The sequence below is a fragment of the Lampetra planeri genome, chromosome 32 (assembly GCF_965212315.1).
Source record: "Lampetra planeri chromosome 32, kcLamPlan1.2.h2, whole genome shotgun sequence".
Classification (NCBI taxonomy): domain Eukaryota; kingdom Metazoa; phylum Chordata; class Hyperoartia; order Petromyzontiformes; family Petromyzontidae; genus Lampetra; species Lampetra planeri.
The window spans coordinates 5112771-5138305 of NC_136138.1; the positions used below are offsets into that span (position 1 = coordinate 5112771).

The following is a 25535-nucleotide window of genomic DNA, read 5'->3' on the forward strand; positions in this document are numbered from 1 at the left end:
TCCTGCTAATCAACAACATACCAAGGTCTTGCAAATACCGTGGTCTTTATATTATATTTATATATAAAACCCCAGTGGGTCAGGCTGACACTCTTACGATTACTGGGGTGCAGTACCGAGTACATCCCCCGAGTTAACGTGATGGAGGTGAATGGGTTTGTGTTCACTCCTACAGCATGTTTAATCCATGTGCCTGGATGTCTTCCCTCCAGGGGGGTACATAGCTGCCAAGTCAAAAACAATGACTTCTTGAGCTCCTGGCGGGTTGAATGCCAAATTCCTAACATTCATTCATTCTGATCGCTGTTTTGGAAGTCAGTAATATATCAGCCTAACTACAACCGCAGAATCAAAACGTTCTACGGGAGCCATGTACATGCCCCTCGAAGACGTCTGGACAGCGTGGAAGAGAAGGCCAAAACACCCTTCCGCCAGCAGGGCGTTAGCAAGTAACCGCAGAACTGCACCTTTACGTTTTGATATGCATCGACAGCCCTTTTGTTATTGCCTTGCACGTTGTGATGCGTGGTGGAGCGATTCCCATTGTCGTGAGCTATAAGAATAGATTTGAATGGATGGACTCGATACGTTACGTGAATAGCGTCCACAGCCTTGGTCTACATAGCCAATATAACCAGATCAGATATTAAATATCACAATATAACGATTATCGCCAATGTCAGTTTGCCTTGACTTTGCAGTTGCATTTGACGTCATTTATCAGGCGACAGCTGATGAAGCTAGTTGTAATTACCGTTGAAACGTCGTATTCAAGATTGTAAATGTTGTGACTTTGCTCTCCAACACACCGGTGTGCTGTACTAGTAACGAATTGCCACGTTCTGTTTACGTAACAAACCTAATTGGCTGTGTCGGGTGGTGGCGGGTTTAACGACACATTTATATATTTACGCCACCTAAGCCCCCCCCCAAAAAAAACCTGTATTATGAATTTGTTAATTCGCATATATTTGATCAGCAAATATATATATGTATCTGATTTTGTTTGTTAAACGAGCAACGATAATCACGATGGAACGATGGTGCGTCGAAACGGACCATACGATTATCGATTATCCTTGACATCGTAGTATCGTCGTGTGGAGGAACAACCCTAACAGACAGAGGTGGGACAAAGTCATTGTTATGCAAGTCACAAGTAAGTCTCAAGTCTTTGCTCTCGAGTCCCGAGTCAAGTCGAGTCAAAGATGAGGCAAGTCCAAGTCGAGTCTGAAGTCATCAAAATCATGACTCGAGTCTGACTCGAGTCCAAGTCGCATGACTCGAGTCCACACCTCTGAGGTGGGACAAAGTCATTGTTGTGCAAGTCACAAGTAAGTCTCAAGTCCTTTCGGTAAAGTCACGTAGGTACCTACGTGACTTTACCGAAAAAACCTAAGAATATGAATCATTGCAGTCACGAAAGCTTCAAATCTAGAATTAAGTCTCAAGTCTTTGCTCTCGAGTCCCGAGTCAAGTCGAGTCAAAGATGAGGCAAGTCCAAGTCGAGTCTGAAGTCATCAAAATCATGACTCGAGTCTGACTCGAGTCCAAGTCGCATGACTCGAGTCCACACCTCTGCTAACAGAGTCCTGTATAAGTGTCTTCAGAGACCCCCCCCCCCCCCACGGGTATAAACCCTCAAACACCAACAACAAAGACCAAAAGATCACTGTTACATTGCTTTTATGGCTTTATTTTGGTGATTTCGAAAACGTTTTTTGGTTTGGCCATATTTGTTTGTTGCAGTACGGAGTTAGACTGATGGCCTTAATCTAAGTTGTCTTGTGGTTGTTGTTGTTTGACTTGCATCCCACTTGGATCTTTGCACACAGCCTTGGTGTACGGTGCTTTTTGTGGAATATTTTGCTGTCTTTTCTTGGATTTTCTGTTTGCACTTAGTCGCTTGAAGATGTTTTGTTGTCCATGTTTTTGTTTCATGTTTTTGTTTTTTGTTTGTTGCGGTTGCATCCAATTCAAGAGCGGAATGGCTCACAGGGCCATACCAAAAAAATGAAACTGAAAACTGAAAAAAACATTTTCATATTCTTGGTTTTTTGGTAAAGTCACGTAGAAGGGAAATAATAAAATAATAAAAATAAAACATAATAAACAACATTCCTGCTCCTCCGCACAGGCACTTCGCGCGAGCGCCACGGACACCCTCTGACCTCGTGCTCACGGTGGGGGTGGGGTAGGGGGGTAGGGGGTGGGGGCGGGGCTGTGTGTGTGGGGGGGGCCACGGAGGAGTGACGTCACCACCGCCATATTGGCGACCAGGAGGAGGCCGCGTTCGAGGCGAGGCGGATCTCTGAGCCCGGCAGCCCGCAGCGCGACATGGAACCCGAGGCCTTGCTGGAGGCCATAGCAGGCGAGTGTTGCGCGTGAGACTGTGTGTAGATGTGTAAGTGTGTGTGAGAGTGGAGCGGTGGCGCAGCGGTTAGCGCAATGCGCTACTAACCCGGCGTCCCGAGTTCGAATTTGCCCCAAAACCGCGGCTCGCGTTTATCGACGAGCGATGTTCTGCTGGGCCGTGTCCCTCCTGGCATGTCTTAGTTTCGAGCCGGCATTACATGAGGAGTACAGCAGCTGGTGCCGTGTGCGAACATCAGCACTTGGGGAGACAAAGGCGGCCGGGCGTGGTCCAAGTCCACACCACCTCCGTCGTGCGCCGCCGCGCCGCGCCGGACTGTAATCGCTGCTCGCCGACATCAACTTGCCCCGACTAACTTGCCGACGATTATCGCCGCTCGTCTTTGTGTGTCCCGTCAGACCCATTTTTTTTTATTAATTTGTTCCTCGGTCGCGTTCGCGTGGAGAGTGCGCACGGGTTGGAGTAGTTTGCGTGCTTTTGTTAAAGTGCGTGCGCGCTTGTGCTCGTGTTGTTTTGCGGTGTGGGCAGAATTTGAGAAGAAGCCGAACAAGGAGGTGACGCCCGAGCTGGATGGGTTCATGCGGCACGTAGCCAAGACGGGCGAGACGATGTGAGTCGGCATGGGCGTCCCGGCTCAGGCAGTGTTGAGGGGGGTGGAGGTCCCTGGGGCATTGAGGCCTCGGGGTTGAGGCCCCTGGGGCATTGAGGCCCTCGGGGTTGAGGCCCCCTGGGGGGGGGGGGGGGGTTGAGGCCTCCGAGTTGAGTCCCCTGGGGCATTGAGGCCTCGGGGTTGAGGCACCCTGGGGGGGAGGGGGGGGGTTGAGGCCTCGGGGTTGAGTCTCCTGGGGCATTGAGGCCTTGGGGTTGAGGCCTCGGGGTTGAGGCCCCCTGGGGCATTGAGGCCTCGGGGTTGAGGCCCCCTGGGGCATTGAGGCCTCGGGGTTGAGGCCGAGCTCCCCCGGTGGCTTTAAAGCCGGAGTTGGGGCTGGGCAGAGGCCGCAGTTGAATTGGTGGGGCATTGAGGCCTCGGGGTTGAGGCCGAGCTCCCCCGGTGGCTTTAAAGCCGGAGTTGGGGCTGGGCAGAGGCCGCAGTTGAATTGGATCCGAAGCAGAGTTTTTGGTTCGAGCTGGGAATTGGGTCGAGGTTGAGGCCCATTTGGGGTTGAGGTTGGTACTGATTTTCGGTGGTAGCGAATCCTGAGTTCAGATTAGGGGGGGATTGGTTTGGTTCTATTGTTCGAGTCGGGGCGAGTGAGGCTTTTGTTGGTGTTCAAACCAACGTTGATGATTGTGTTTTATCAGGTTTGCGGCTGGCGGTTGCATCAGAGTTGGAGGGAGGGTGGTGGGGTGCTACGTTTGGATTGGTGTCGTAGTGGGCCCCGTATGGTCGTTTACCCCCTAACCCCACACCCACCCCCTCGCCACATTTTCACTCCTTCGGTGCACAACTTGCCGGGTATGGGATCGCGGAGAGAGGGGAAGGCGTCGTGCTACGACTCTACCGTGTCACTCGGCCAAGTGAAGTAAAAACTCCGGTTAATTGTGATACGTTAATGACGGCAAAGAACAGCACAATAACAGTCAACAGCGTTATCAAACACCCCGTCCACGACAGCTGCATCAATATTTGCGTTGTGGACCTGGCAGAAGAAGCTGCCCGAAGACGGCTGTCTAATTATTAGTACAGTGGCTTGCATTAAATGAAAGATCACATTAATTTAATAATTAAAAAAAAACTAAATATTTAACTTGATGCTTTTAATAGCCCCAACACCCACCCCTGTGACAACACGAGGCTGCCTTATAGCCTTTGCCAACCTTTGTATCATTTCCCATTGGGTGGAACCCCATTGCGACTTCCTGTAAGGTGAAGTTTTTGCATGAGTTACGATGTGGCGTTTTAAAAAAAAGACGCACCTTCCCGGAGTGCACATTATACTTTATTAAAACGTAAGCTTCTGGCGGGCGTCGATTACGTAATGGTAGGTTAAGCGCCATTGGGTCGGGATTGAGCCGAGCATGGAATGTTTAGCATGGTGGGCTGTGAGGCTTGCTGGTTTTAATTTACGTTGAGCATATCCAATTTGTAATTGTTGCAATTTATACACGCCCTACCTTGCATAAATACACAACGTTAATGTTGGTTGTGCTTACTCTGTGGTGCGGTGATTGGTGACCAGTAGCATTGAGCTGCTGCTGAAGCTACCTACACAAGTATTGTTGGCTTACTGGAGACTGATTTGAAACCAGGAGGTGGGATACTCTTAAGAACAGACCTTGGGGTTCGGGTGGCAGTAACTTTGCAGCAACTGATGTAGCTATCGGACAGAAGTGATGGTGATGTGTGGTGGCATCATTGGAATTGGCTGTGATGACCTCCTAACCTTATCGGATTGTTTTTGGTGTGCTATGTAAAAAACCTTTTTGTCTGTTTAGCGAGCTCACAGATTGGCATACAACTCTGTGCCTATACAGGGACGGTTAATAATTATTTAAACTGTATAAAATATTAGCCTTTAATATGAAGTACGAGAAATTACACGTGAATTAAATTCAAAATTATGGGGTTCCCTGTGTTATCGTCAATGGATACGTTACATTTGACACGGCAATGTTGTCTAAAGTAGGATATTTTTACGGGACGTACAACGTTTTTTGTAACTACCCCACCAGCTCCTAAACCATTTCCAGAATTATTTCAGCAAATGGGTAATTGGAAATAGGGTGACCATAGGTTTAATTGCAAAAGACTGTCCCTGTGGCGACTTTCTTTCTGCCTGACATTACATTTATTAGTTCCCCCCCCAGTAATTCGTTGCGTAAGCCGAACTTCTAAACCTATTTATACCGACGTACAACTCTGTTATTTGGCTGCCTGAAGGGTAACAAAACCTTACCCATGTTTCCTGATAAATAAACAAATTACACGATTACATTCATCATCAGCAGCCATTGTCAATCCAAGCGGCTCTCCTGGTCCTGTGGTGTTGTAATCAACCTCGCAGCTCCGCACAAATTGACTTCATCGCGCCGTCTCCTCGGTACACATCCTCTAGGATGCATTGCATTCCTCAGATGTGCACTACGGTGGCAAGATGTTAATAACTACTTCACCTGGAAAACAGGAGGTTGTGGGTTCGTTTCCGATCCTGACGCTTGTATATTTGGAGTTTGCAAGTCCTCCCCGTGGTCGTGTGGATTTTTCTCCAGATCTTCCGGTTTTTCACTCCACATTTAGAAACATGCATTTCGATTATTTGGCTGCTGTAAATTTCCACACGATAAGCCACTTTGTTGAGCTATCATTTGTGGCCAGGTCGCTTCTGAAAACGAGTGAAATAGCTCAGTGGGCCTTATCTGGTAAAGTAAAAATAATTGAGTTTTCTACTCCATAATTATTCTTAACCATCGGACTTCATCCCTTCCAGCGATGACTAACTAAACTAACAATAGTTTTAATTTACCAGTTAAAGCCCACATGATTACATTAGTGAGAGAACCTCTTGTCTGCTGCATCACGGAGATGAACATGGGCATTAGCTCCTGGCATTTTTGCCAATAGCGGCGGGGGGTTCATGATGCCGAGTGCAGTGCATTGCCCAGATTGGCCAGGCAGGAGAGAAGCTAGAACCTTGTGCGTGCTGCTGTGGCAACGCAGGTTGCCGTGGACCCAGCTCAAGGGATACTTCATGTACAAGCTGGAGCGCGTACTGGACGACTTCCGTGCCTCGGTACCGGAGGTGCGCGGGCCCCCCAATCGGAACGTCGACTACGTCCCTTACGACGATATGAAGGAGCGCCTGCTCAAGATAGTGGACGGCTTCACGAGGTGGGGCATGGGAATTTGGGACGAGTGCGGGTCAGCTTGCATTCCACCCAACCCGCCTTCTGACTTGGAAGCTGAGCTTTGTGCCTGGTGTGTTAAAGAGTTTGGGTACAAAAAACTAATCTACAGGATTTTAAAAATACAAAAACAAACAGATATTCTTTGGGTCTTTATGTAAAATCACGTAGATAGGTTCAAAGAAAATAACAAAAAACAACGACGTTTTGATCACAACACAAGCGATCATCTTCCTGATGACAATCGCTTGTGTTGTGATCGAAATGTTGTAGTTTTTTGTAATTTTTTTTGTTATTTTCTTTGAACCTATCTACGTAACTTTACCGAAAGAACCAAAGAATATGAATTCCTGCAGTCACGAAAGCTTTAAGTCGAAAGTTAGAAACAAACATCTTTTATTTTCTAAATACACACCTAGGATGTGTCCCAGGCTGTCTGTGTTTGAAGCTTTGTGGAGAAAAAAAAACGCATTTAAAGGTTTTAAGCACTGTAGTCATGTTACTATCGTGTCACTTCTACACTTCCAAATACCCACTGCAGTGTTGACAATAAAGCACTTCCTACTGACTTAAAATGCTTATTTTTCTCAATCAGGAACTCAGGTCAGGCAGCCTGTGACGTGCAGCCTTGGTACGTAGTGTATTCAGAGGATAAGAGCCCCTATTTTTTTAGGGTCACATTATGTAATTTACTTATCCTGGCTTGTCTCTATTTGACAGCTGCATATGCAGTGGCTGGTTGTATTGTTAAGCAGACAGACCAACTGGAGTGGGCCCTTTCAGCTTGTTGTCAACTGCTGCTGCTGCCTTGTGTTGTGTGCAGCGCACCTTTCACAATACAACGGTTATGTGAACTGCTGATGGAGCCGAAAAAACACTACAAGCGCACGGACAAGTTCATGAGGGGGATAGAGAAGGTAAGGGGGAGGGGTCCCCTTGCTGTGTGTTTGTGTGCACTAAGCTTGGCAACTGACTGGTTGTGCTGCCACTAATTGAGTGTAATTGAGTGTTTGTGGCAAATGGAAGTTGGCCCATGGTTCTCAGCCCGGCCTCAATATTGATCATCCCTCTCGGACTGCTTGCTGTGTTCGCATTCTATTAATCAGTAATACTTTAAAATTACAATGTAAGCACAGATGAGGCTTGGCATCTTTCTGGAAAATGTCAATAAAAGCGTTTTTGTTATGTACTGTGGTGTATGACATGTACTATTATCTAATTTTTCAGAATGTGTTGGTCGTGAGCAGTGTCTACCCATCGTCGGAGTAAGTGTGCACATACGCGCACACACAAAAAAACCCGTTCATGTTTCGGCACTCGTGTAAAATAATACATTGTTGGCAGGTATTTTTCACTGCTAACCATGGCTGTTTTGTTTTCTTTCCAGGAAATTCAATTTCAGTACAAGCACCCTTAATCGAGTAAATGGAATTTTACCATCTGGTCCCAATACTGCTTACCAAGACAGGTGAGTGATGAGGGCAAATTTGGAGACATTTTGAGGAAAATTTTTACGTAATTTCCGTAGAATCTTGTCGGGTTGCACATTGTCGCGTCGTCGGCAGAGTCCATTTGACGTGTTTGATGTGTGATGGATGTGCGCATCTGCGCCTGCGCGGTTGCTATCCCCTGCGGCTACAGGTCAAACGTGAATGGCCCGGGAACGCCACGACCTCCCATCAGGTCCCGGTCGCCCTCCCCGGGGTCTTGCCCTTTGCTGCCGTCATCCAACGGGTTTGGCGACGGCACAGTGCATCACGCGACGGACGAAGAGCGCGCCTCACAGAGGTACTGTTCTCACCCATCTAAGTCACGGGTCGACTGTTGCTGCTTCACTCACCTTGTCGGTGGAAAGGAGTTTTCTTTCCAAATTCCGCACACAGCCGGTTGCATGGCATTTGAATAGTTTGTTGCAGAGCCTTATCTTACATTACATGATACTGTCGGTTTTTAGTGATAAAATACTGATTGGCATTTGCAAGCACAGGTCCCACATTATTTCTTGTCCACACGGTGCATGTGCAGCCCTTAGTCAGTCCACTGCCGGACTATAGCTTATGCATGCAGTGCGGAGCATGAGTGTTATTTAACCATATTTCACCTCGCTGCTCAATATGAAGACGGGAGGGACCGATGTGGGGGCATAAAAGCTTTGTACAACAATGGATTTTGCTACACTGTCCTCTGCTGTTCGTCACATAGCCCACAGAACACTTTGTGTCCAACTCAGGGATGGTGGACTTACATTTAATTTGACCCGTGGTCATTCGAGGCCTACCACGGCAAAACGACCTACAAATGATGGTAATCTATCACTGCAAGTACCTTGGTTTGCACGAATCGGGTACTAAAGTGGAATATTTTCAATTTGGAAACACTTCTAATTATAGCACATGAGGTTACTTTTATCCCTGCAAATAGCTCTTGCAGTGACAGAAGTACGTTGTGTGTGTTTGCACGCTAATGTATTGCTCGGCAAAGGTATTTGAAAGTTCTGCTTCAACTAAACATAACATTTTTTACATTACCAGGTAAGGCCCACTGAGCTATGTAGCTCTTTATCAGAAGCGACCTGGCCATAAATGATAGCTCAATGAAGTGGCTTATCATTTGGAAATTTACGACAGCCAAATACTCTAAATGCATGTTTCTAAATGTGGGAGGGAAAAACCGGAGGACCCGGAGAAAAATACACACGACCATGGAGAAAAATTAGCAATCTCCAAATATACAGACATCAGGGTCGAGATCGAACTCATGATCTTCTGTGTACTCGGTGTGGCAGTTATCATCTTGCCACCGTGGCACCCTGCTTATCCGTCGGTAAGAAAAAGGCTTCAACACCTCTGGTCTAACCCGAGGCTCGCGTGTTGCACCAGTTCCCCCCCGCCCAGCGAGAGCAACCCGCTGAAAACCAAGCACGGGGCGCAGGACCATCTGGAGGAGGGCACGAGCGACGACCCCCAGGCCAAGCGGCTCCGGTTTGATGAGGAGGACGAGGAGGAGGAGGAAGATGAGGATCAGCAGTCTGCGGATGAAGAGGAGGAAGAGGAGGCCGAGGAGAGGGGGGCCCGTGGGTCATCGGCTCGCTCCCCGGAGGCCACGTCCGGCAACGCGAGGTCGCCGCATGGCTTCGAACAGCGCCCGGTATCCGACATCACAGAGGAGCAAAGCTGTTCGGCCAGTGCAGGTGAGGAATAGTGTCGGCTAGCATCTGACGGAGATACGGTTTGCTGCACTACCCTCTGTTGATGTGCGTTGTCGTTGCCCATCCAAGCACCATCCAGGCTAAAATCTACATAGCTTAATACAATCTGAATAGATCGGGTGCATATTCTGGGTATTTTTTGTCATAGGTCCTTCAAGTCAGCGTTCACCGCGTAAATTTGAAACGATGTCTCATGCTTGCGTCCTCACCCTTGTAGATACTGGCGCTACGGAACATTGCAGCGTGGTGGAGTCCGTGCCCAGTTCGGTCGGTTCCGAACCGAAGGTCACTGGGGAGGAGCAGGAGGACGAAGAAGAGGAGGAGCCTGTGCACGACATGGACCAGTCGGATTGTGGGGGTGGGGTGGGTGGACCCGAGGCTGCCGACAGCGAGGCAGGAGCGGTGACGGCGGCGGCGGCGGCAGCGACGGAGGCAGCCGTTGGGAGTGGTGGAGAAGCGGCCGTGAGCAGCTCGGGCCTCGCCGGTGGTGCCGACTCTAACTCGAGCGACGGCAGCGGTTGCGGCGGAAGCAGTTCGGTGTCGTCTTCGGCCGAGCCCTCCGAGGACACCGAGCAGCCGATGGACCAAGACTGACCTCTCCTCCACACCCCCCCCCCCCTTTCCTACTCTCCGTTTGCCCTGTGTGTGTGCGACCCCGACCCCTACCGTGTGTGCACAGCGTTACCGCCCCTCGTCCCAAAAACCGCCTCCGATCCATGCCCCCTCCCCCGATCCCCCCCAATCTCCCCCCTCCCCCCCTGCAGTGCCTGCCGGTCAGTGATCAGCCAGGCACGAACTAAAGCAGTATTCTTATTTTGAGCGGGAGCACGATTTAAAGCGCTGCCTTGAAAATGGGTCTGCGTCTCTTCTCAACCCGGCTTCTCTTGGTGAAGGTATGGTGTTGTGTTCTCTTGTTGTGAGTCGATGGTCTTTGGGTTGGTTAGCGCTGTGTTTGTGCGTCCTATCTCGTTTGTTTGTTTCTTATTGGCTACGAGCAGTTTATTTTAAGTGTGTTTTTTTAATTAAACGAATTTTTTTCTCGTCACACATCAGAGTTTCTTTCCAGCTACAGAAGTGGTTGGGACTGAATGGGGAAAAAAAAGTGTCAATCGATCTTTGGAACTGCTTAAGCAAATTGCAAACGAAATAATAAGTAACATCGCACTTGAACCACCCGAGGTTGTAATTGGTTGGATATAAATAAATTGGCTACCATTCGGCAAACCAGTGGTAGGAAGGAATGTTGCTCTCACTTGGGTCAGCATTATGGAACCGTAAAACAAACAAAAAACATTGCTGTGGGAAAGAATGGGATGGCAAACATTTTAGCAGAGGCGCACTGTTCAGCAAAAACACTCATGTTTTCTTTCCTGGCATTGGTTAAATTCCCGTGTGGATTATTTGGAGCTGATTGACACTGTGTTGTGTTTTGTGTGTGTGTGTGTGGGCCGGCAGAGTGAGACGCGGATGTGTGTTTTTATGGGTTTTGATTGATCATTTTAAAATTTCCAAGTTGTCACAAGATTATACCTGAATACAGCTCTTTGTACTGTGGAAGCATCGCCTATTTTCAGGTATTTCTACTGTTGTACGCACTGAACGTTCCTTGAATTTGTAAAAACGGCAAGCTGGGGTTTGTGTAAGTTTGTACATCATTCTCTCCTCACTGTTTTTAAACAGTTATGCGAGGCCGATTCCCCCCCTTCCTCCCCTGTGCTGTTTAATTGTCATGTTGCTGTTTAGATAGGTAACTTTTGAGAGAGAAAAAATGTTGCTTAATTTATTTTTTTTAAACAGTTTCCACAGCAAAATACAGGAGTGAAAGTTTTGAAGATTACTTTTTTCCATAAACAGTACCTACATTCTCTCACACACACACACATTTACATACACACATTTACATAGGCTAGAAAACATTCCGTTAGAGAAACTCCACATGTGGACTTATGGTGCATAAATACACTCGTAGCTGCAGTGAAATTGATTGAATCTTGTCTCGTTGAGGTTACTGAAAAAATATATACCACCCGTTCGAATTTTGTGTGTAAAATGCAACGGTAATTCCTCCACCAAATGTTGTCTCCGAGGAGAGGCTATGACGTGGGAGCCAGCGGCTTTGGAATGTTGAAATGGCTACATTGCACACACGCACACACTGGTGTGTCCCGTAGGCTGGTGGTTTGCTGTACCCGTGAGTGTACACCAAGGCCTCCTGTTTAGAATCGCTGTCGTTCGCAAGTTTGAGTTGCAGTACTGCATGCAGTTTGGTGCACACAGGGCATGCGTAATATGCAAAAGTGAGCTTTATCGACCTGAGTTGGCACTTACCTCGCTGGTGCGACCACAGGCCGACTGTTTTTAATATCGATAGGTGACTTGCTAGGTTTGCTAAGCATTAGGATTTGTTCGGGAGATCCAAGTGTACAAGCTTTAGACGCGATATCTGTTGGCTCGAGCAGTTGAGAGACTTGAAACCGTTTAACAATTTTAACAAATCTAATTTTATAACGAAGGCAAACTTTGTTTTTGGTGGTGCATCTTCAGGAGCCCAATCATATCCCAGTGCGTGATTCTTGTTGAGTATCTGTCAGCGTGCTTTCCTACCATCTTGATAATTTATTTGTTTTGTCCTTGGGCTTGGCTAATCTGTGAATGTGGCACCCCCAACAGACGGCTGAAAAGCATAGCCATTCATTTGTAGCCCAGTGATGAAGAGTTGACATTTTTTTAAAGGATAAAATATCTCCTAAGGACCTTTTAAAGCTTTCTTTGTGTGTGTTTTGCATTTTTAATACTACTATTGCTTTCCTCTCTTGTCACGGCGACGTTTTTGGCCACGGCGAGCGAGAGGAGCGCGGTGGCGCGGCGTTTAGCGTGTCCTCTGCTGTCCGGTGTTTTCTCGTTCGTAGTAATTTGTTGAGTTTGACCGCAGCCACGTGTTTGTCCATTCGTCATGTCTGGCTATTACCACCCCCCCCCCCCCCTGGGCGGCCACCTCTAGTGAACATAATATAATACCTTTTTTTGATATGGTGAGTAGGTTTATAAACACACCCCTGTAGAAGCTCCTCTAGGGTTTTTTTGTAGGTTGAATGTTTATGATTGCGTTAAATGTTATCTATAATTTCCCCCCCCCTCCCCCCTTTTTAACAAAAAAAATGTTTCTCGTGAAAGCAACTTCTGTACAAAAATCTGTTTTGTGTGAGCTGACAGGCTCTGGCTTACAGTACATTTACGTAATGAAGCAATAAAATGGATGTTTGCCGATCACTTGTTTTCCACGGCGTGACATTTCATCTGTAGAATTGTATTTGTTATTTTAAGACGTGGGAGGTGGTGGTTGAGGGGTGTGGGGATTGAGGAAAAGCTTCCTGAAATAAATAGGAATTTAAAAAAATGTGTTTTTCATATAGCGCCTTTCATCAGAAGATCACAAAGCACTGTCACATCTGAAATCGTGGACGCTCCACACGAAGCAAAATCGGGAAAACAAAGTACTGTATGAAACACTCAAATTCCATAAACAAATAACTTTTTGCACATGAAGTCGGAACGATCTCTGAACCCGAAGAATGGTGCATCTCCACTCGTTACTTGCGTGTAAATGTCGCCCCTTAATATCTTGCGGAAGAATGTCACTCCTCGCACGTGCCCAGGCAAAACGCGAACGGTGTGAACAAGGGTTGACCAACAGAAACATGCGTGCTCCATTGCAATGCTCAGTCCTGTCTGGATGTGTGCTAAAGTAATGTTTATCGGCCGGTCTTGTAGAGAGGAGTAATTATCAACAATGGGGGGAAAATGCAAGTTGTCTCCTTTTTTGAGAATTGATGGTGTGTTTGGGTTCAGGTTTTGCTGGTACCAGCAGCCAGGAGGGTCATTCTTTTTGTACAAATGGTTTATTTTTGTTTGATATGTTATGGCGTAAAAGTCACGACAACACGACGGAAAACGCTGTACATTGCTAACGCCGCTCGGGTTATTGTACAAAACGTCCTACGCGCACGGGTGGTGGTGGTGGTGTTGGTGCGACGACGCGCCCCTCGATGTATACGACAGCGCCCACGTGCTCACGGTTTGGTGCACTTGGCATGCATGCATCTTGTGTTCACATTAGCCCATCCATGCGCACATTTTTTCTCATCTGTGTACCCTTGGCAAATACTTTCTATTCGTGTAAACCTTTTAACACTGTTTCTGGTGGCTTAATGTATTTGATCTTTGACTAAATTACCCGGAAAGTGCTCAGTCTTATCAGATATTGGAAGCTAAGCCGGATAGGGCCTGGATGGGCAACTGCTTCTGCACAAAAGGTTTTTTGGACTATGAACGTGGTGGGCAGCAGAGGGCAGTGCGGCTAAATTCGATGTTTCTACGTCTTTGCTCCCACACCTGTGCTCCCTGCGTTCACCACGCCGCACCGATCAGCGTGGTGATGTATGGTGAAATGACCACGACCCGCAGAGTGGGGGGTAGATTGACAAAAGGGCTGTTCGTGTACCAATGCATACCTAAAAGTAACATCGGGTGACTTAAATGTTACTGGGGTTAAAATGGTGACAATTTTGAAAGCGTTACTCTAAATATTCCAACTGATTTGCAAATATTAGTTTGTTGCTAGTCGCCCAAGTTTAGCTACAATGTTTGTTATCGGGCAATCAATCGCTTGTCAATGTCCTGTTGTCAGATGCTGTGTTGTGAATTGAAACGAGATTTGCCAAAAATATAATTGGAAAGGATTTGCCGGCGATTCACCAGAACACTGCATGTAGAACCATTACTTTTTTATAGGACAAGATTTACAAAATAAATTTTGGATTGTTTCTGTTGGAATTCATAATGTGTGTTGTTTGCAAGACGTTACCATGCTTAAACGGAAGTTAATTTGTCAGCAAGTTGGGTAAATGCTAGAAGGACAAATACAAACCATTAAAAAAGCAAAACTTTTTCCATGCCAATTTATACCATTATATACAACAGTGGGCAAATACGTATTTTCGGTTGCGAAATGTTTCCCGTAACATTTAAAACACAAACATCGTCCGTTTCCTAAAGTTACAACACTGCTCGGGTAAGTTTCATGTACAGAACATTTCTAAATGCATTTAGTCATAGCACATCTCAAAAATTACAAATAACAAAGATAGACTTACAAAGGCGAATATCTCTTAAGCCATGGGTCACAATATTGTTTCTTCCAAGTTGCTTCACAGAAACGTTTGCTTTTGTTAAGCTAACGGTTATATTTTTTTTATCTGTACATTTATGCAGCATTGGACAAGTTCAAATCTATATGCGTTAATAAACGTCAGGCTTTGCTTATCTTTAAAGTGGTCAAAGTGCAGAAGAGGATAAACTTTTGGCCGTCTTTAATGTGACATTAACATTTTACATTACAACTGGCGTGGACGGCAGAGATTGTCATCCACTACAAAATGATACTCCAGCGGGGCGGGGAGGGAAATATGTTTGCGTTCACGTTAAGTGAAAAGGGGATGGGGGCGGGGGCTACTGCGAGAGTTTCTGTGTTGTGATGCGATGGCGAGCCAGTGGCAGCCTCAGCCCAGAAGAAATGCCACGAGGACTGCTGCCAGAACCACCATCGCGGACGCGTGACCCAGGGGGTTGTGGCCGCCACTTGAACCTGTGTGCCAAGGAGTCGAAAGGTCAGCCAAAGGTCAGGGCAAAGACGCGTCTCTGGAACGGGCAGACATGTCACGTTTTACAGGTTCGGGTACACTTTACAAATCCACGTTTTTCAAGATGCGAGTACGAATTTGGAATCGATCGAAAGCTTGGAGATGTGCAAACAAATTATCATCTCCTTTACCTCGTCAAGTTAATGGTGAAAAGCGAATTATGTGGACTACAACATTAAAAACCTCGAAATGCCTCTGTGCTTTACAAAAGCAAATGTTTATTTGGTGGCCGTGAGGACCAACCATTAGCCTAGGAACGTGTTGTCACTAGCAACGGCTGGCCCTGGAAGGAGAGACCATCAGGGGCCCTGGTGGCTGAGGTAAGAATAATCAATGAGGGAGGAATGAGAGAAATTTTATCTTAAACATTACAAAATAATTCTAGATTTGAAGCTTTCGTGACTGCAAGGATTCATATTGTTAGGTTTTTTCGGTGAAGTCACGTAGGTAAAAAATTAAAATTAATAAAATACAAATAAAATAAAAATCACGACGTTTCGGAGGCAACACAAACTTGTTAATTTTTACCTACGTGACTTTACCGAAAAAACCTAAGAATATTACAAAATAATGTAACAATTCTGCTTATGTACTGTGAAAATCAACACAATCTAAAGCACTTGTGTACATCGAAAAATGTAATTTTTTGCTGCTAATTTCCAGAACGCAGTGCAAATGCAAAGAAACGAGTGCGTAAATGAGGGAAGAATAGATATAGTAAATAGATGTAGTGAATGACAAATGAGTACCTGATTGAGGGAGGAATTAATAAATGACGTAGTAAGAATGAGTAAAATGCATGCGGGAATGAGTTGGTGAATAAAATGATGACGTGGAAGGTCCGGGAAGAAATAGAATGCATGAGAGGGATGAGGAATTGGGTGAGAATAAAAGTTGAATGAATGGACTGAGTGACGGATGAGTAAATGGAGGAATTTGGGAGTAATAACTGAGCAAGTGACGGCATAGTTTGGTGGTGTGAGGTTTTGTGTGAAATGGTTTCGTATTTACATCATGGGATCTCCTTTGCCAGTACCAAAATATGATAATAGGTTTCCCCTTTTATTTCTGGCAACAAAAACAGGTGTTAAGATGTTAAAACACCAAACAAACCTTTTACGAGGAATCATGTCTGCATTCACCACAATGCTTGTGGTCAGAATGCAAACAAAAAAAACACTGATAATATATGCATTGTCCTTGAAACTCATTGATCCACACTAGAGACAGCTTTCTTTTGAGCCTCCTCTCAAACGGCGTTAGACCAGAGGATGCCTGTTTTTGTTGCAAGAAAGAAAGGGGAAAAACCTATTATCATATTTTGATGTAGTATTGTAGAGTGGTGATGTATTGTACTGTCATGGTGCAATATGTATGTGGGTGTGGAGAGTGTACGATGACGCAGGTGAGGTGTGGGTGATGTCTGCCGGGTTTCAGCAGAGCAGTGTGGTGAGTGTCCCAAGTGGCGAGGTGTCTGGTGAGGGCCGGTGGTTGACCGGTGAGTTCTGGTGTCGTGGGAGTGGTGAGACATCTGATGAGTGAGAGTGGCTTCCAGTGGAGAGGTGGAGTTCAATGGTGGAAGACCCGGTAAGGGGAGAAGGGGACAGTCCATGGGGATGATAACCCCGTGTATGGGACGGGCTGCTCTAGTGTTTTATATAGTGTCTGAATGCAGTGAGCGACTTAAAAAGGGAAGAAACAACCAAGACTCGCACTGAGCTCTTATCTTGTAGCTTATACAACCAGGCTGCGTCCTGACATGCCTGACATGACGTTGGAAACTCCTTTTTTTTTTAAACAATAGATTAACATTTACATTTAGGCGCTCCGCCGAAGCTATGTAATAAAGTTGGTGTGGCGCGAATGCCTTGTGATTTACCGTCAATCGGTTGGTGTCACGAGAGGGTTCTATTGCGGAGTTTTTTGTTGTTGTTGTTAAAGTTACTAACCAATGTGGGCCTGCGAGTGAGTGAAAGGACAAAGCGCCGTGCTGTCAGCACGAAGATCCTGGGTTCGAAACTTTGAATGTCGGCAGGTACCCGCGATTACAGCGGGGCTTCAGGTGGAGCGAGTTAATGGGCTCAGCCTGGTCACCACTGATCACGTGATTTCCCCCCCACCACCACCACCACCCCATTTACATGAGATTTAAAAAACAAATTGATTTGACAATTCCGAATCTGACATCTTCTATGGGTGTTTCGGTAAAGTCACGTAGATGGTTCAAAGAAAATAACCAAAAACTACGACGTTTCGATCACAACACAAGCGATCGTCATCAGGAGGAAAGAGGATGTAAGCTGCTTAATGCAGACTTTTATAGGATGCAGATCTTGGGTCATTAACGAAGTGGGCGGGGCTAGTTATGTTAATGTGAGAGATTTGCATGTTGATGTAAGATCAGCCTGCATCCAGCAGCTTTTCTCCTCTTTCCTCCTGATCGCTTGTGTTGTGATCGAAACGTAGTTTTTTTCGTTAATTTTTGTTATTTTCTTTGAACCTATCTACGTGACTTTACCGAAAGACCCAAAGAATATGAATTCCTGCAGTCACGAAAGCTTGAAGTCAAGATTTAATCCACAACATCGGTTTCATTGGCACGTGATGAACACTGACTTTCGTGTGGACAAAGACGCCGATTGAAGTGACCCTCAGAAGTAGTCGCGTGACATCTCTGCAGGGCCGGTCTCTAACACGGGACGATGCACTACCGTTTCGATTTAAAGCTTTCGTGACTGCAGGCATTCATCTTCTTGGTTCTTTCGGTAAAGTCACGTAGAATGGAAATAATAAAATAATAAAAATAATAAAACATAATAAAATAATTCTCACGACGTTTCGGCCACAACGCAAGCAGCCGTCCTCAGGTGAAGACCAGGTCAGTCATTCAGACTCTGTCTTCTCGACAGACCTGTTCTTCACCTGAGGACGGCTGCTTGCGTTGTGGCCGAAACGTCGTGAGAATTATTTTATTATGTTTTATTTTTATTATTTTATTATTTCCATTCTACGTGACTTTACCGAAAGAACCAAGAAGATGCACTACCGCTCTACGTGCAAAGTTCGCAATGAAATGTCTTCGTCTCCAAGACGTCGATGGTGCAATTGGAATGCAATTGAGGGGGCATGGGGGGGGGGAGATCTTTCAAACTCACTTGGCAGCCTAGGACATCCATCTCGGGTTTAAATCTACAAAATAAGAGCCAATAATTTTCAAGGGGGTGCCTTCCATCAGCGGCTGCTGCTGTCGTCATATCGTGGGGGTGTGACAAGGGTGGCGTGATGCTCGTCGCGACTTCAAAAGATCGGTAACGTCGTGCGGTCACCACCTTGATTGCCTTTTTTAGCCGGCATTTTCTCCAGAGCCGAAGCATGGTTCTCTGTGTAAAGAAAGCACAAGCGTCTTTCGGTGATGCGTGGGTTGTTCGAGTGGTCTTAATTTTAAAGGAAGATTTGCAATCCCAAATACACACTACAAGATGAGCGCAGTGTGAGTGTTCCAGACTTTCCCACACATTCGAAGCTTCGTTGGTGACAGGAAAGAAAAATCATGCATATGCATGGTTTGTGAAATGCTTTCCAACATGCCTTTGCCATTCCGCAGTAACAATGACATTGGCCATGACGATCTTCCGAGCCACACAATGAGATGACGTCATGCGGCATCACGAGATGACGTAATGACGTCATCACGTTGTCCAGCAAGGCATTATTTTCAGTGCTGGTTTCTATCACCAAGTTTTGGGCAATCATTTGATCAATTTGACCAGTTTTATCCATGATAATCCCATTAATAGAAGTAGAACTTTCCCCAAAAATTGTGCATATTCGCTCATCTTTGCGAGAGTTATCGTTACCCCCCCCCCTCTGTTTTAAACAGATAGGCAGACGGGCAGAGCTAATGCAATTACACTTTCAACCTTAGTTGGAAAATATTAAAATAAACTTTTAAAGTCACAGGCACACCACCCCAGCACCGTGGTCACGTCAGTGCAGTGACACTATTCAGAGGTGTGAGACTGATGCAGCAGTGAATGCACGAGTGCTCCCCGACCTTGTATATAAAATTTTTTTTTTTTTAACAAAGCGTCAAGCTCGTGTCAGACAGTCTATGAACATACGAAAGTTACAAGTTAAGAGCTGACAACAGATTCGGGCATGGCTTCACATTCATATTAAGAAGCGGCTGCGCAGCCCAAAGAATAAAAAAGCAGCATCAAGCTTTCACGGTCTGCTCTCCCGACACATTTCCATTTCTGCCGGCTGCGGTTTGTACAGCCAGTGCAGTCTTCACCAAGGGTTCTTAGGTTCCAACCCAATGTAAGTATTAGCAATTTAACGGTGGCAATTGCGCTATGAGTGTCATTTGATGACACGCAGAATCCATCCAAGATTGATTGTGGCCAACTGCCAAATCGCTGTCTGTGGTGCTGACGTTAGGAAAAACCGCCACTTTTTCAAAATGTTCTTGCTGTGGATTTCACACCTGATGATGATTGCTTGTGTTGCAGTCGAAACGTCGTGATAATTTGTATTGTTTATATTTACATTATTTTATTATTTCCCTTCTACGTGACTTTACCGAAAGAACCAAGAATATAGACAATACACCTTCAAATATCTGTCCTGCCAGAAAAAAATATTTTTTCCACATCCCATTGGCCACACGGCCTTTCTGCATAATTTCAGCAGCGTTCAAAACAAGCAAACTCTGGACCAGATACAACATCTGTTGTCTTATCAGCAGAGTCAAAGTCGCTTGCACCAATACTGGTGACCTGCGCAATCTCTATAGGCAAGCACCCTCTCTGTTCGGTACAAAACTATATAAGATTCCCTTTTAAACAAGGTCACTCTATATTCTTAGGTTTTTTCGGTAAAGTCATGTAGGTGAAAAATTTAAATTAATAAAAGTAAAATAAAAATAAAATAAAATACTCTCACTTGATACAGCTATCTTGCTGTGACTGTCCCACCTGAAGACGGAAGCTTGTGTTGCCTCCGAAACGTCGTGATTTTTATTTTTTATTTTATTTTTATTTTACTTTTATTATTTTTAATTTTTTACCTACGTGACTTTACCGAAAAAAACCCAAGCATATGAATCCTTGCAGTCACGAAAGCTTCAAATCTAGAAGGTCACTCTACCCGGGTCAGGTAATGGTGGTGGCGGTGATGGCACCTACCGGTGGTGACTTCTACGGTGAGCCGAGCGGGAAGCCCATCCCCACCGGGGCTGCGTGCCCGCACCTCCACCGTGTAGACGCCGTCGCTCGTGAGGTTCAGCCAGGCCGAGGTGCGTTCACTCTCCAGCACGGCTCGCGCCACGGGGCCGTTCGACTCCAACCAGTACAGCACCTGGCACGCGCGTGCAGGGGGGAGTCGGGGCAGACGTGACACGACCACAGGCGCACAGAATTCTCCGTCTCATAGCTGTATGCCGAGGCCCGTGCTGTGGGCTGTAACAACGTTCGCATAGAGAAATTAATTGCAAATCACGGTTAGGCGAGTCAATGCCCTTGACGGATTGATTCAAATGTGTGAAAGCGATGCCGCAGTGACGTCACTCTTAATCATCAGTCATGATCGATCCGCAGCAGGGCAAAGGTCACCCAAAGCCAATGTCATCGCTTGTGGGCTCACGATGCATCTACTTCCTGCACAAGAGCTGATTTTATTGCTCCGTCTCTGCGGTGGACATCTTCTAAGGTTCATCTTCTTGGTTCTTTCGGTAAAGTCACGTAGAAGGGAAATAATAAAATAAAAAAAATAAAACATAATAAAATAATTTTATAATTGTAATTATTTTTTATTTTATTATTTCCCTTCTACGTGACTTTACCGAAAGAACCAAGAAGATGAATCCCTGCAGTCACGAAAGCTTTAAAGCGAAATCTTCTAAGGTGTGTACCGACTTGGGCTGTCACTCTGTCATGAGTCTTGACCACTGGCCATCGTCCCTTCAATGACGTGTCCTGCCCAAGCTCCACTTACTCTTCTTAATGGTCGGTGTCGTCTCTCTAACTTCCAGCCCATGTGCTCCTCTCTCTTGTCTCTGAGTGTAATTTCGATCGGGCACCTTGTTATGCTTCACACATTTCAGCTTTTGTTCCATTTTATTTGTCAATGTCCACGTTTCTAGTCCATGTGGCATGGCAGGTTGCTAGGGTTCTATCACCGATGCACTCCACTATAACGCTCAGGTGTATGTTTTACAGACAGCTTGCAACTCTCAGATGAGATTGTACTAGCTCACAGGAACCATCCTGGAGTCCACAAACAATGACCGCCCTGGACCACCCTGGACCTCGTCTACAATAACATCGTTCCCCCGGCACTTGCCTTGTATCCGGTGACGGCTGACTCGTTCTCCGTGGCCTCCACGGGGTCCCAGTGCAGCGTAGTCCCCGAGCCGGGCGTCACCTGAGCACTCACGTTGTGGGGCACCTGGCTGGGAGCTGCAACACGCACGCACGCGTACGGGAGAGCACGGGTGGGCATGTGAGTCGAGTGGCGTAGCGTGGTTGGCATGGGCCCTAGTGCGAGGAATGAAATAGGGCCATCTCCACTCCCTGTCTCGTAGCTCGGGGCCTGGGATCCTCCAGCCGCATGCACGAGGATTGGCGCATTTACACGGCCTGCCCACTCGATAGCTACGCCACCAACTTGAGTCACTGGGGTTTGTTGTTTTAGATCTGCTGTTTTCTGCTGGAAGTGTCGATTGTACTGGTGGTGGCGGTGGTGATGGTGCTTGTTATGTTCCAATGAGACCACCAGTCGTGGTATTCATTCTCGTGAAGCTTGTGGGGTGGTGGCACTGGTGCCGGTGTGAAACCCAAAGCACCACGTGCACTGGGGGTGCTGGCAGTGTTGGTGATGCCGGTGGTGGTGGTGTTGCTGATGGTTCTAGATTTGAAGCTTTCGTGACTGCAATGATTAATACTCTTAGGTTTTTTCGGTAAAGTCAAGTAGGTAAAAAATAAAATAAAAAATAATTATAGTAATAATAGAAATAAAATAAAATAATAAATCACGACGTTTCGGAGGCAACACAAGTCTCCGTCATCAGGTGGGACCGTCACAGCCGAAACGTCGTGATTTATTATTTTATTTTATTTCTATTATTACCTTTATTAATTTTAATTTTATTTTTTACCTACGTGACTTTACCGAAAAAACCTAAGAGTATGTTGCTGATGGTGCCGATGGTGCAGGTGGTAGTGTGGTGCCGCTGGCGTCGCTGCGGCGTGGCTCACGCGGCTTGAGCGTGGTGCCGTTGGCGGTGCGGCTCGGCGGGCCGGCCCCCGCCCCGTTGAGCACCCGCACGGCGAGGAAGTACGTGGTGGTGGCGCTGAGCCCTGCGATGCGCACGCCCGTGGCTTCGCCGCTCACGCGTGCGTCCTGGCGCGTCTCCACCGACAGCTCGTTCGCTGCGGCCGCCGGCCAGTAGGACACCTGCGGGACACCGCACATTAGCACGAGCACGCACCACAACACAGCATTAGGAGATGAGTTGTAATCCTGGTCGGAGTCGACAATGAGTACCACTTTGTAATTCAATTCAATTGTGGTTCTGTCGTAAGTGGCCCTTGCAATGGGAGTGACATTTTCACCGCTGAAATTGACCATAGTAGCATTGCTGTGAATAGGTTTGCCTGTAAATTGTGACAAGAAAATCAATTTGTCCACCAAATTCTCTACGAATCAATTTTCAATGATATATATCTATATTTTTAATAGGGTGCTAATGGAGTTATGACATTTCAAAACTCCATCCGATTAGCCTCATCCTGATAACTGTTTTTTTAACCTTCTATCTGACAACAAAACTGACACCTTTTTTACAAGGAGTCATGTTTACATAGACCATAATACCTGCAGTCATAATGCAAACAAAAAACATAACTCTGATAATGTGCACTGTCCTTGAAGTTGATTGGTCCACACCCGAGACAGCTTTCCTTAGAGCCTAGTCTCACATGGTGTTGGACCAGATGACGTCAAAAGGCGCACAACTCAAAGACAATGCACCATCAGAGTATGAGAGCTCTTACAGTGGCAGGTTAGTAGCTATTACACTGCGTGGTGTTTGGGGGAGTGAGAGGGGGGGGGCATCACCGAGTAGCCGACAAGCCTGCCGTGCAGGCCTTCCTGTGGCACGGGTAGCCACGACACGTCCAGCTCGGACGCCGAGGCCCCCACAGCGGCGACGGACTCCGGCACGGCACTTGGGACTGCGGGACACACGGGACAGATGGGACACGGTGAGATGCGGGACCTGCCTCTTAGAAATGTGAGAAAGTAGGCGGCGCATGACGGCTTTCTTCTCTGTTTTCGGCTTTAGCCGTGGCTTGTTTGGCATGGTGTCCAATATTTCCCTCCCATGAGCTGGGAGCTTCTGCAGGGACTGAATGTTCAACAGTGAGCGTTCCTTTGGAGAAACTCACGCCCCAGCCAAAGGAATGTCGAATTTTCCACGCTAGCCCAGGGCTGTAAACGGGATATAAAGCACCTCCTAATTACTAATTTGAGCAGGAAATTGATTGTTGACTTATGCTTGTTTGCCGTAATTGTAGTATTCCAGGTCTAGCTTAATAAGCGATTTCCACTCCCATTAGGCTCTAACCAGGTTTACTTTGTGCACCTGCACCGCCACTGACCACGCTGGTCAGTGCAGGCTACAGGTAGGGGGTGCAGAACAATGGATGAGTGCAGAACAATGGATTGGGCTGCATTGCCCTATATTGCCCACAATGCCGCCTGTACCCACCGTTCGCGTGTGTCGATCGCACATCCAAGTGCCGATCCAGGCTTAAAAGGCAGCTTAGTTCTCGAGGATCGAGAAGTACCAGGCGCATTTCATCCACCACGAGGTTTTGAAAAGCCATCTTCCATCTCTCCACTAAGAGGCCAGTGTGAAATTCTTCATCATACCACAAGGTGGCAGTCAAGCTCCAAACACCGCCGGCTTCTTAGGGCAGGGTCAGTCCAAACTGAAGTGTGCATGAACATGCCCAGCTGTTTTGTCAATCCACTGCTGGGTGGATGAGGGCCTCCCCACACCATGCAAGCAGTGTGGGCTGTTTGACTATAGTTCACCACGCTGGTCAGAGAAAGCTGATAAAGACCATCCGGCATGGCGTGAGCTTGTAGCGGCCTTCTGCTCCACGGGGAGTGAAGAGTGAGTCACCACGCTGGTCAGGAGAGGAGCGTGGACGTTGAAGCATACAATTTACATTTTTGAAAATAGATAAAAAAAAATGGTCTGACTTACAGTGACCGCCTAAAATAAATATGATGGAGTGGTTACGGGGGGTGGGGGGGTGCAACTAATCATTTTCCCCCCTTCCCTCCTCCTTAGCTTTGATACTCGCAGTGCTCTTCAATAAATCTCCCTGCCTCCCTCATCCCCATCCCGTTGCTTAGCTACAACACACTCAGGCATATCAAGGGAAAAAAAGAATATCACACAATAGTGCAAGACAGAAGAAGCACGTATAAAAGCATTTCTCAAGTGGTGTATCATTACGCAACTGAAAAAATACGAGACTTTTAATGTCCCACGAAACTTACAGAGATTTTCTAGGACGGCAGCTGCCTGGAAAATAATGTGATATTTGAATGTAGCATCGTCCGTGCAAACTGCATCTCAAAACGCTGATGAATAGGGAACGCGCAGAGGTTTCGTTCACCGAGAGAGAGAATCATTCAGAGGCGCCGGAAACCACAGACACGGTGGGAAGGCAGCCAGAACCGCCGCCAACAATTGCCCCAAATTCTTGGTCCAATACTGTGATGTTTGGCCAACCCCACGAATGAGTAAAAAACTCATTAAGACGTAATAATGAAAAGAAGCCTAGCAATGTGCCTGAGGACGAGAGTTTTTAATCAGCGTGTATTACCTCCTGTGAAATAAGGCAAACTATTTGCCATTGGCAGTGATGCACAAGCACCAATAATAATAAAAAAAGACTTAGCACTATGTTCAAAAACACAGCGTGACCTTAAAAGGTAAAAGTAATAGGGGACGTGTTAGGCAATGGCCATGTTCATAGCACAAGAACGGCTAACCACTGGGCTTCCCAAGTACACAATTTACACTCGTTATGTAGGTAATATAATTGTCTATAGAAACCCATTACTTGAGGACTCGTATACCCGCTACTGCATAAAGTGGATTGGTAATGGCTGATAACCTACCTCTCTATGTGCTATGAAGGGCCATTGCCCGAAACATCACCTATTATATATTTTAATTTTTCAAGGCCACAAATTCAGTGTTATTGAAGAACGTGTCGAGTTTATGTTGTTAATTGTGCTTGCTCACCACTGCCGAAAGCAGCAACAGCATCACCAAATAATTCCACGACCGAGTGTTCATCACACGAGGAATATCCCAGGGAGGGTCCAT

At 46.5% G+C, this 25535-nt stretch overlaps 2 protein-coding genes across 3 annotated transcripts in view; one reads left to right on the forward strand and one right to left on the reverse strand.

The window, feature by feature from the left end:
* The first annotated feature begins 2239 nt into the window (after nt 1-2239).
* Nucleotides 2240-12695, forward strand: PPP4R2 (protein phosphatase 4 regulatory subunit 2). Of its 2 annotated transcripts, XM_078609569.1 has the most exons (9): nt 2240-2371; nt 2903-2984; nt 6033-6203; nt 7041-7134; nt 7445-7482; nt 7605-7685; nt 7859-8005; nt 9097-9407; nt 9643-12695. In XM_078609569.1, the coding sequence occupies exons 1-9, from the start codon at nt 2338-2340 to the stop codon at nt 10017-10019; spliced, it is 1335 nt and encodes a 444-aa protein (XP_078465695.1). In that variant the 5' UTR covers nt 2240-2337; the 3' UTR covers nt 10020-12695. The 2 variants fall into 2 exon arrangements, with proteins under 2 accessions (XP_078465695.1, XP_078465697.1); XM_078609571.1 differs by lacking the exon at nt 6033-6203.
* A 613-nt stretch (nt 12696-13308) lies between these two features.
* Nucleotides 13309-25535, reverse strand: part of LOC144729499 (contactin-2-like) — a 64515-nt gene continuing 52288 nt past the window's right edge. Inside the window, exons 20-25 of the mRNA XM_078609835.1 lie at nt 23243-23358; nt 22381-22579; nt 21467-21582; nt 20311-20482; nt 18454-18504; nt 13309-15069 (exon numbers count right to left, since the gene is read on the reverse strand). Coding sequence (XP_078465961.1) covers nt 14984-15069; nt 18454-18504; nt 20311-20482; nt 21467-21582; nt 22381-22579; nt 23243-23358 — 740 coding nt within the window. The 3' untranslated portion in view covers nt 13309-14983. The remainder of the gene's footprint in view (nt 15070-18453; nt 18505-20310; nt 20483-21466; nt 21583-22380; nt 22580-23242; nt 23359-25535) is intronic.